The 12,624-nt window shown below is 34.2% G+C and overlaps 1 protein-coding gene across 1 annotated transcript in view; it reads left to right on the top strand.

The window, feature by feature from the left end:
• The window catches only part of ADAM7 (ADAM metallopeptidase domain 7), a 79,226-nt gene that overhangs the window by 50,276 nt on the left and 16,326 nt on the right, over window positions 1–12,624 (top strand). The window contains exons 17-20 of the mRNA XM_046655733.1: window positions 5,331–5,411; window positions 6,556–6,634; window positions 7,161–7,266; window positions 7,636–7,735. Coding sequence (XP_046511689.1) covers window positions 5,331–5,411; window positions 6,556–6,634; window positions 7,161–7,266; window positions 7,636–7,735 — 366 coding nt within the window. The remainder of the gene's footprint in view (window positions 1–5,330; window positions 5,412–6,555; window positions 6,635–7,160; window positions 7,267–7,635; window positions 7,736–12,624) is intronic.

Genomic DNA, 12,624 nt, shown 5'->3' with positions numbered 1-12,624 from the left:
TAACCAAGAATACTATAACCAGCAAAATTATCCTTCATAAATGGAGGAGAGTTAAAGACAGTCTCAAACAAAATCTGAGGGAATTCCACCACTATCCCTACAAGAAGTGCTAAAGGGAGTTCCTTAAGCTTAAACGAAAGGATGCTAAGTAACAACATGAAAACATTTGTAGTATAATGCTCACTGGTAAAGGTAAATATAAAGTCAAATTCTGAATGCTCTAATACTGTAATGGTGGTATGTAAATCAATTTTAACTCTAATATAAACGTTAAAAGACAAGAATATAAGAATAACTATAGATACAATGATTTGGTAATGGATATACAATATAAAGAGATGTAAATTGTGACATCAACTGCATGAAATACGGGGTGAAGAGGAGAAGTAAAAGTGTAGAGTATTTGTATGCAATTGACATTAAGTTGTTCTCATCTTAAAGTAGACTAATGCAAGTATAATATATTTTATGTAAGCCTCATGGTAACCCAGAGGGAAAAAAAACTTCTAGTAGATACTCAAAAGATAAACAGAAAAGAATCAAAGCATACCATTACAAAAAATCAACACATCACAAGGGAAGATAGCAAGAGAGGGAAAAACAACAAAGAAATTACTAAAGAGTCAGAAAACAATTAACAAAATGACAGTAGTAAATCCTTAGCTATCAATAATTATATTAAATTTAAATGGATTAACATTTAACCAAAAGACACAGAGTGACTGATAGGTTTAAAAAAAGAGAGATCCTACAATATGCTGCCTACAAGATAGATGTTATTTTTAAGGACACAGATAGGCTAAAAGTAAAAGGATGAAAAAGGTATTACATGCAAAAGGCAACCACAAGAGAACAAGAGTGGCTATCAGACAAAATATACTTTCAATCATAATCTGTTACAGAAACAAAGATCACTATATGATGATAAAGGTGTAATTCATCAAGAGGATATAACAATTGTTAAGTATATAGGCATCCAACATTGGAGAACCTAAATATACAAAGCAATTATCAACCAAACAGAAGGGAGAAATACAGTACAATAATAATATGGGTCTTTAATATCCCACTTTCAACAACTGATAAATCATCTAAACAGAAAATCAAAAAAGAACCAGTGGGCTTGAATAACTTTATAGATCAATTGGACTTAAGATATATATACAGAATATTCCATTCAAAAGCAGCAGAATCACACTTTTTTCAAGTGCACTTGGAATGTTTTCCAAGATTGATCATATTTTGGGCTACAAAGCAAGTCTTAACAAATTGAAGAAGACCACTATAATATCAAATATCTTTTCTGACCACAATAGTATGAAACTAGAAATCAGTAACAGGAGGACAATTGGAAAATTCACAAATATTTGGAAACTGAACAATATATTCTTGAACAACCAATGAACAAAGAAGAAACCAAAAGGGCATTCAAAAAGTATCTTGGACAAAAAAAAAAAAATGGAAACACAACGAAACTTATGGAATGAAGAAAAACCAGTTCAAAGACGGAACTGGATAGCAATAAAGCCTACATTAAGAAAGAAAAAAGATCACAAGTAAACAACCTAACTTTACTCCTCAGGAAACTAGGGGGAAAAAACACTAAGCCTAAAATTAGCAGAAGGAAGGAAATAACAAAGATTTATAGAGCAGAAATAAATGAAATAGAGACAAGAAAGACAATAGAAAATATCAACAAAACTAAGGATTTGGTTTTTTAGACAAAGAAAATTGACAGAACTTTAAGTAGACTGATGAAGAAAAGAAGAGAGTGGACTCAAATAATAAAATTGTAAATGAAAGAGGAGATATTACAACTGATATCACAGAAATACAAAGGATCATAAGAAGATACTATGAACAATTATACAGCAACAAGCTGAATACTTAGAAGAAATGGATATATTCCAAGGAACATACAACTTACCGAGACTAATTGGTGAAGAAATAAAACATCTGAACAGAACAACGTGAGTAAGCAGATTGAATCAGTAATTGATAATCTCCCACAAGAGAAAAACCCAGAATCAGATGGCTTCACAGGTGAATTCTACCAAAAATTTAAAAAAGAATTAGTGCCATTCCTTCTCAAACTCTTTCAAAAAATTGAAGAGGAGGGAACACTTCCAAACTCATTTTATGTGGCCAGCATTATCCTCAGATCAAAGCCAGACAAGGAAACTATAAGAAAAGAAAATTATATGCCAATATCCTTGATGAACATAGAGGCAAAAATTCTCAACAAAACACTAGCAAACTAAATTCAACAGCCCATTAAAAAGATTATACACTATAATCAAGAGGGATTTATCCATGGGATGCAAGGATGATTAGACATATACTAATCAATAAGTGTGACATAGCACATTAAGAAAGTGAAATACAAAAATCATATAATCATCTGAAGAGATACAGAAAAACTATTTGGCAAAGTTTAATATCCTCTCATGATAAAAAAAAACTCTCAACAAATTAGGTATAGTAGGAATGTACTTCAACATAATAAAGCCCATATATGGCAAACCCACAGCTAACGTCATACGCAATGGTGAACAGCTAAAAGCTTTTCCTCTAACATCAGGAACAAGAAAAGGGTGCCCACTCGCACCACTTCACTTAACATAGTACTGGAAGTCCTAATCAGAACAATTAGGAAAGAAAAAGAAATAAAAGGCACCCAGCTTGGAAAGGAAGAAGTTAAATTATCTCTGTTTGCAGATGATATCTTGTACACAGAAAATCCTAAAGATTCCACCCAAAAACTGTGAGAAACCAATAAACGAACTCAGTAAAGTTTCAGAATAGAAAATCAATGTACAAAAATCAGTTGCATTTCTACACACTAAAAACAAATTATCTAAAAAAGGAATTAAGAAAAAAATTGCACTTACAATAACATCAGAAACAATAAAATACTTAGGGATCTTTTTAACCAACAGGTGAACGATCTGTACACTGAAAACTGTGACTTTGATGAAAGAAATTGAAGACACAAATAAATTGAAAGATATCCTGTGTTCATGAATTGGAAGAAATAATATTGTTTTAATGTCCATCCTACCCAGAGCAATGTACAGATTCAGTGCAATTCTATCAAAATCCCAATGATATTCTTTACAGATATAGAAAAAAAATCCTAAAATTTGTAAAGAAGCACAGGAGACCCTGAATAGCCAAAGAAATCTTGAGCGAAAAAGAACAAAGCCGGAGGCATCACACTTCCTTATTTCAAACTATATTACAAACCTATAGTAATGACACAGTATAGTACTGGCATAAAAACAGACGCATAGATCAGTGGAACAGAATACAAAGCCCAGAAATAAACTCATTCATAACAGTCAACTAATCTTTTACAAGAGCACCAAGAATACACAATGGGGAAAGGATAGTCTCCTCAATAAATGATGTTAGGAATACTGGATATCTAAATGCAAAAGAATGAAATTGGACCCTTATCTTACACCATGAATAAAAATTAACTCAAAAATGGATTAAAGATTTAAATGTAAGGTATGAAACAGTAAGACACTTAGAAAAAAACATAGGGGGAAAACTCATTGACGTTGGTCTTGAAATGATTTTTTTGTATGCGACACCAAAAGCACAGGCAAAAAAGCAAAAATAAATAAGTAGGACTATTTCAAAGTAAAACATTTCTTTGCAGCAAAGGAAACAATCAACAAAATGAAAAGGCAACATATGGAATGGAAGGAAATATTTTCAAACCATATATCTGAAAAAGGATTAATATATAAAAGTTATTAGTAACTCATACAACTCAATAGCAAAAATAAAAGGAAAACCAACAAATAATCCAACTAAAAATGGGCAAAGGACCTGAATATACATTCTTCCAAAGAAGATATATGAATGGCCAACAAGTATATGAAAAAGTGCTCATTAATCCTCAGGGAAACGCAAGTCAAAACCACTATGCTATATCACCTCACAACCTGTTAGGATGACTTATCAAAAAGACAAAAGATAAGTGTTGGTGAGAATGTGGAAGAAAAGGGAACCCTGCACACTGTTGGTGGGAAAGTAAAGTGGTACCGCCATTATAGAAACAGTATAGAGGTTTCTCAAAAAATTAAAACTAGAACTAGCATATGATCCATCAATCTCACTTCTGGGTATATATCCAAAGGAATTGAAATCAGGATCTTGAAGGGATTTCTGCACTCCCATGTTCACTGCAGCATTATTCATAGTACATATTATTATATTCGATTAGAAACAATCTAAATGTCTTTTGACAAATAAATGGACAACGAAAATGTTATATATGTACTGAGCCTTAAGAAAGAAGGAAATCCTGTCATTTGCAGCAATGTGGGTGAACTTGGAGGACGTTTCACTTATGCTAAGCAAAACAAGCCAAGCACAGAAAGATAAATACTGTATGATCTTCCTTGTATGTGGAATCTAAGAAAGTCAGTCACAAAATCAGAGAGTGGAATGATGGTTGCCAGGGGCTAAGGGGTGGCGGAAATGAAAAGATGTGGGTCACAGCATACAAACTTTCCATTATAAGATGAGTAAGTTCTGGAGATCTAATGTAGAGCTTGGTGACTATAGTTAATAATACTGGAATGTCTACTTCAAAATTGCTAAGAGAGTAGATTTTAAGCGTTCTCACCACACAAAAAATGTAACTATTTGAGGTGACGGATGTGTTAACTTAGTTTGTTTGTGATAATCATTTCACAATGTTACAAGTATATTAAATGATTATGATATATACTTTAAACATATACAATTTCTGTCAATTATACCTCAGTAGAATTGGGAAAACAATTCCCAATATATGCTCTTTCTAAAGAAATAGGTAAAAATAAAAATAACAGTTAAAAATTAAACGGGCTAAGATAAGCCAGACAACAACTGTAAGCAACGAAGACAACAATTTGATCATAAAATGTATTTAACAAAAGCAAAATTTTACAAAGTAATAGGCATATATCAGAAGATTAATTGATATTAACGAAATGTCCATCCAGCAACTGTGATATAACAAGCATGGATCCTTATTAAATTAAAAGAAAACTTGATATAAATAATAGAAGAAAACGTTGCAATTACAGTGCTAGAATTTTGCATAGATTAACATTTGGAGAATTAATAAAAGTATAGACATTTTAATAATTAATGAGTTTGTATATAACAATATTTGAATGCATAGCACATTATTTTCAAACATCCATCAAACATTCAAAGAGGATTTCTTCTGCCATAGAAGATTCTACATGTGGTTTTTCACAATAGAAAAAATCATGTAAATTCTGACAGCAAGTCTTTCTGATTGAGATTGGTTGCTTCATTTCTAGGTATGCAGCAATGGTGAATGTGTGAATATTGAAAAGGCCTACAATTCAACCAACTGCTCCTCTCAGTGCAATGAAAATGCTGTAAGATTTTATTCTTTTTTAAAATAATGTCTTACCAGTCATTTATTTACATAGGACTTCATTCCTGAACCTATGTGTGTGTGTGTGTGCGTGTGTGCGTGTGTGTGTGTGCGTGTGTGCATGTGTGTCTGGTGATTTTTAAGTCAAATATACATTTGGGATCCATTTTTTTCATGTAACACCAATAAAATTGATCCAAAGATACAAACCAGGTATTAAACATAGAAATTACCAGTATCACAAGTATATGTTTTATCATTGGACTGTTACTCTAGAAACCCAGTAATTTATGTGTATATGAAGTTTAAACCAAAAGTTTAAAGTTTGATCTATCATAATGTCACTTATAGTTAAGTTACATCAATGTAAACAGCCCAAAACTTTTGAGGAAACCACAAAAAAATTATATGGATTTTTTGCTCAGTAAACACTGTTCAATACTAGCAGTACCTAGCAGCTTGTGTTTGTGGGTAGCATCTTTCCCAAGCCCAATTAATCAGTAACACTTCAATAGAGTTGTATATGTATCAGGCACTCTTTCAAATACTTTACACATATATTAAATTTTAAAAGCTTCGTAACAGCCTTAAAAGGTGCGTATTATTTCTATACCCACTTTTATAGATGAAAAATGAGTCACACTGATTTTATGTGAAAGGAAAAGCTGAGATTTAAACAGAAAGAGTGTGTGTTTTTAACCATTATGCAATGCTCTTTGATGAACTAAACATTGTGCCATCACTTTTTTCCCATGTTAATATTATCTCATTATTACTAAGCCTAGTTAAAGTCTGCTGTTTGGTTATGATATGTCCAACTCTAGCAGGGGCTGTTCATTTAATATCAATGCCTTCTGGAAAGATAAGCCAAGTCGTCTTGTCCATCTGGTTTTTGAATTTGTCAGAATCATTCTCTTGCCAAAGCCTGTCTTCAAATGTGGTTACTTCTTGCGTTTTGTTTGCTTTTTCTTTTTTTCCAACATTGCTTTTGCATTGCTAAGTTGCAGTTTAGTCAATTAATCAATAAAAAGGTTGTATGTGTGTGTGTATGTGTCTGATGTAGAACTAGCACCAAGCTGATGAGGCGCAAAACACAAGCTTACGGCAGGCATTTCATAAAGTTCTACGATTGACTACTCTTCCAGGTGGATGGCCGTGAGCTCGAGTGCCAGTGTGAGGAAGAACAGACACTTGTGGACTGGGAGGAAACCTTAAGTGTTACCAGTGAGCATCCTACAATATCATATCTTGCATATATCAAAAGTCTAGCCAGTGAGAAAATTTTCTTCTTATTTTCGAAGTCTACTACACATATATTGTGTTTCTGTATGGATTTGTATGGTGTTTTTTATTAGTTTGTATATTTAAATACCCAAATTTGAACTTACTACAATTGCTTTTTAGAATGAGTGTAAATTCTACCAGTTAAATTTAGATTAGATCTTCTAAGAACCCATAACACAACCACGCCTTTTCTGTAGTCAGTTAGTAATTAACTATCAAAGCTTTCCCTGCTGATTGTGGTTCTCTTAAACATAATGGAGTCTTGGGTGGCGTGTCAATTGCTAATACAGATGATAATTTGTATAATGTTTTGGTCTTTTACTTTATATAAAAAAAATTGAGGGGAGAGGGGATTAAAGTCCTTTAAGGAAGGGAGAAGCAGGACTGTAACAGCTCAGTTAAATGTTAACATTCCACTGTCCTAAAGTTGATATTTTGGCTGAAATTCATATTTTTAATGTTGCAGATATCTCCATCCTGGTTGTTGTGCTTGTCCTGGTTATTATCAGTGTTGCGGTGGTCACATTATTAATTCGTTACCAGAACTGTATTAAGTTGAAGCAAGTTCAGAGGTATGTCTATATCTCCTATGTGTTGAAAGGGACCATTACTGAGAATATGTAAGCTTTGTGGCCATAGAGGATACTTGATGGGGTAGAAGTATAAGCCCTTTGCTGAAGACTAAGTAAGAGTAGCAGTAAGTCAAGCTTTTACATACTTTGTTCTCTTGCTAATGCTTGTCCCAAGGGCTCCCAAACTTTGCTACACATTGGAATCACAGGAGATTCTTCAAAAGAATACCAATTTTGGTTCCTCCCTCAGATCTAATTTTTATAGGGTGTAATCTGAGTACCAGTCTTTTAAAAATCTCCTAGATGATTTAATAGTATCCACAGGCTTATCTCATAGCTTGTGTCAATATTCAATTTCCTTCTTGATAGCACACCTGGAGATACACTGGGAGTGGAGAACAAAGGATACCTTGCTGATGAGCCCGAGACAAGGACCGAGGCAATCTTAACCAATATTCATCCCCTACATGTAAGAAAATTTCATTTGAAATAGTCAATTAATTGATTAAAAAGTAGTCGCATATGTGTTTGAAGTGGAACTAGCCCTAAGCTAAGTGAGGTGGGAGATGCAGAACAGTCTAACACGATTCCTCACCAATGCAGCCTGCAATCTACAAGTGGGAAAGGAGAGAATGGCAGGACTCAAGCAAACCAAGGCACTATTTCAGAGCAGAACATATTGGTTAAATAAAATATTGATTTGTGCACTATTGGAAAAAATTTACAAACATAAACCATATTCTGGGACATAAAGAAGTCTAAATAAATGTGAAAGAATTAAAGAAAATAAAACACAAAGTATCTAATTTGTGGGAAACTAAAATTAGTAGTTAAAAGAAAAATTCATAGCACTAGATGCTTATGTTAGAAAATAAAAAAGATATCAGTTCAATGACCTTAGCTTTCACTTTAAGAAACTAGAAAAAGTAAAGCAAATGAAACTCAATGAAAGTAGAGGACAGGAAAAAAGAAATATCAGATTGGTCACCAATGAAATAGAAAATAGAAAAATAACAGAGAAAAATCAATGAAAGCAAAAACTACTTTTTAGAGAAGATTAATACATCTTATAAACCTCCAGCCAGACTGATCAGAAAAAAGTGAGAGTCAGCACAGACTATCAGCTGTCAGAAAGGTAACATCACAGCAGATTATACACTTATTAAATTGACAATTGGAGAATATTATGAAAAAACATTATTTCAATATATTTGACAGTGTAATGAAATATTAAACTTTTTGAAAGTTACAAATCACCAGAGCTTACCCACAGAGAAATAGATAACCTGAATATCCCTGTAACTAATAAAGAAAAATATTATGCCCATACGGCTTTACTGATGAATTCTGTCAGTATTAATGACAAAAAATATTTAACTACAAATAATTTAATGACAAAAAAATACAAATTCTGTATAAACTCTTCCAGAGAGTTTATTTCTCCCATCTTCCAGAAAATGGGAGAGAATGGTTACTTCCTAACTCATTTTATGAGGACAATATATTTCTGTTACCCACCTAGACAAAGTCATTACAACAAAAAAAAACTACTTGCCAATAGTTGTAGTAAACATAAGTATCAAAATTATTATTAAATTTTAGCCTGTTGAATCTCACAATATGTAAAAAGGATAATGCATTGTGACCAAGTGGGGTTTATCCCAGGAATGCAAGGCAAATTTAACATTCAAAAAATCAATCAAGCTAATTCACTGTACTATCAGACTAAAAGAGTAAAATCATGTCATCATCTCAATAGATGCTGGATAAGCATTTAAAAAAATTCTAATATCTATTCCTGGCAAAACTCAGTGAAAGAGGAATATAAAGGAACTTCCTGAAACTGATAAAAGTGATCTACCCCCCAAAATACAGCTATTATCATATTTATAGGCAAAAGACCAACTGCTTTTCCTCTAATATGAAGAACAAAGCAATGATACCCACTCCCACCACTTCTATTAAACATTTTACTGGATATTGCAGCCATTACAATAAGGCAAAAAAAAAAATTGTAAAGGAAGAGGTAAACTTTTTTTTTCCTAAGGAAGTTTCTCCCTGAGCTAACATCTGTCCCCAAGCTTCCTCTTTTTGCTTGAGGAAGATTGTCCTTGAGCTAACACCTGTGCCAATCTTCCTCTATTTTGTATGTGGGACACCAGCACAGCACAGCTGACAAGTGGTGTAGGTCTGCACCCAGGATCCAAACCCACGAACCTGGGCCACTGGAGCAGAGCATGCCAAACCTAAGCACTAGGCAATGGGGCTGGCCCTGGTAAACTCTTTTGATTTGCAGAAGACACAATCATCTGTAGAAAAATCCTATAGTGAATAAAACGAATTTCATAAGATTTCAAGATACAAATCAGTATACAAAAATCTATTGTGTTTCCATATATTAGCAATGAATAATCCAAAAAACAAAATGAAATAACAAAATAGCTTTTACAATAGCATCAAAAATATGAGATACTTAGGGGTAAATCTAACAAAAGATGTACAAGGCCTGTATGTAGAAAACTACAAAACATTGATGAGAAAAATTAAACAAGACCAATAGAAATGGAGTGAAATGCATGTTCCTGAGTCAGAAAACCCACTATAGCTGGGTTGTCAATTCTCCTCAAACAGACCTATAGATTCAAAACAATAGTAATCAAAATATCAGCAGGATTTTTGGTAAAACAAATAAATGAATTTAGCAAAGTTACAGGATAAAATGACAACAAACAAACAAATTGTATTTCTATATACTAGCAACAATGTGAAAATATAATCAAAAATATAATTTGAAATATCTCAAAAATGTGAAGTATTTAGGGGTAAATATAACAAAATGTTAGCCAGAATTGTACATGAAAAATCGTAATACATTGCTGAGGAAAATTTTAAAAGACCTAAATAAATGGAGGCCACACATATATGGCCAATTGATTTTTCACAAAGGTGCAAAGGAAACTCAATAGAGAAAGAATAGTTTTTTCACAAATAGTGATAGAATAACTGGATATCCATAGATCCATTCCTTGAACCATAGATAAAATTAACTCAGGCTGCAGTATACGCATAAATAGATACATATCTTTGTCTTGTAAAAAATTAAAATTAAAAATGTGCAAGACTAAATTATAGTGTCAAGAGATAAATATTTGGGGGTAAAAGTACAATGATATGCAAGGAAGAGTTCATTATTTTAAGTTAAGAATGTGACTAATTTGTGTGGGAGGAAGAGGGTGGCAATAGTGATAGGAAATTTGAAATGGCAAAGTTTTATTTCTTAACCAATGCAGTGATTACAAAGATATTTATCCTAAATGGTTTATTAAGCTATGAATCAGTTTTGTGTTTTCTACCTGTATTGTATTTTCCCATGAAATGATTAAAAATAAGTAAAGGACAATAATACCAATCACCAGTTGGGATGTGGACAGAAAACTCTCATAAACTGTAATGACAGTTTAAATGGTACTATCAATGGGGAAAATTATTACTATATTCTAAAACGGATCCTACACATACCAGGCTACCTGGTAGTTCCTGTCATATGAATACACTCAACAGAAATGCGTACATCAGAAAACATTTACAATAATGTTCCAACAGCACTGTTTGCAAAAAGTGAAAATGATTTAAAGGCCCAATAAAGGTAAAAGGGGTGAACAAATTGCTATATATTCATACACTGGAACACTTTTGTTGTTAGTGCTGTCAAATTGATTTCAACTCCTAGCAACCCTGTGCACCGCAGATTGGAATCCCGTTGGATCTTTTTGTGCCATCCTCTCACCCTCCAGCACTGTATCAGATAATGCTTCACTGCTATTCACAGGGTTTTCATGGGCAATTTTTTTGGAAGTGGGCGGCCAGTCCTTCTTCCTAGCCTGTCTTAGTCTGGAAGCTCCCCTGAAACCTGTCTACCATGGGTGACACTGCTGGTATTTGAAATATCGATGGCATAGCTTTCATCATCACAGCAACACACAGCTGCCACAGTATGACAACCAACAGACCAACGGTGTGGTTTTCTGACAGGGAATCAATGCGGGCCCTGGCAGTGAGGGCAATGATGCTTAACCACTAGACAACCAAATGGAACATTACAGGGAAAGAATAGTAAATTAGCTACTGACATCTACAACATGCTGTTGTTTGTATGTATTATCACAAACATGCTGTTAAACAAGATGCCAAATCCATAAGCAAACTGTATGATTCAACTCACATCAACTTCAAGAACTGGCAAAGCTGATCTACGGTATTAGAAGTCAGGGTAGCAGTTACCAGAGGGGAGGGAGCCTCTTCAGAGGGGGTGCTAGAGTTTTATTTTTTGATCTGGTTCAGGTTTGGCTACCCAGATATGCTCATTTGTGAAAATTCATCCACCTCTGCACTTTGGATTTATGCATTTCTTTGTGTATATTTTACACCAAAGGAAAATGTTTATTAAAATAACAGCCTTGTCTATAATATATGAAGATGTAAGAAAAAGCTGACAATCCTGCAGAGTCCTGGCAAGTAGAGGCCTGTTTAGTGCCTTTAACAACAGCTGTGAAGATCTGTGCATTCACCACATTGAAAAAGAATGAGCAGGCAGATTAATAAGCTACAAAGCCATTCCCTTTTAAAAAGAACATTGTTGGGGCCGACCCCATGGCTGAGTGGTTAAGTTAACCACTCTTCTTCCACAGCCCAGGGTTTGCCGGTTCGGATCCCCAGCACAAGCCTACACACCATTCATCAAGCCATGCTCTGGTGGCATCCCACATAGAAGAACTAGAAGGATTTGCAACTAGGATATACACCTATGTGCTGGGGCTTTGGGGAGGAAAAAAAAGCAAGATTGGCAACAGATGTTAGCTCAGGGCCAAACTTCCTCACCAAAAAGCATAACTTGGGCTGGCCTGGTGGCATAGCGGTTAAGTTCACACACTCTGCTTCAGTGGCCTGGGGTTCGCAGGTTTGGATCCTGGGCATGGACCTAGCGCTGCTTGTCAAACCATGCTGTGGTGATGTCTCACATAAAATAGAGGAAGATTGGCACAGATGTTAACTCAGGGCCAATCTTCCTCAAAAAAACTAATAATAAGTTTAAAAAAACATTGTCCAATGAAGAAAGCATTCTTGATAAGATTATGCCAATGAAACTGCCCACTAGGAACTAAGTCTTGAAGGAGGGAACGTAAGACTTAAATTTGGAGGCAAAGTATCAACTGACCCTTGTTATATGCAAATTCCCAGTGAAAATATAATGGTGCCAGTATTGTAAAATTAGGATGTTTTTGGTTACTGGTGGTCTTGTTACACAGCTCTGGAGGTTTTGAATGCTTTGCCCCAACTTTACCTGTCCCAAAAGCCCTA

This window comes from Equus quagga, chromosome 3 (assembly GCF_021613505.1).
Source record: "Equus quagga isolate Etosha38 chromosome 3, UCLA_HA_Equagga_1.0, whole genome shotgun sequence".
Taxonomy (NCBI): domain Eukaryota; kingdom Metazoa; phylum Chordata; class Mammalia; order Perissodactyla; family Equidae; genus Equus; species Equus quagga.
Note: the sequence above shows the minus strand (reverse complement) of the source record. Positions and strands in the feature narration are given on the sequence as shown.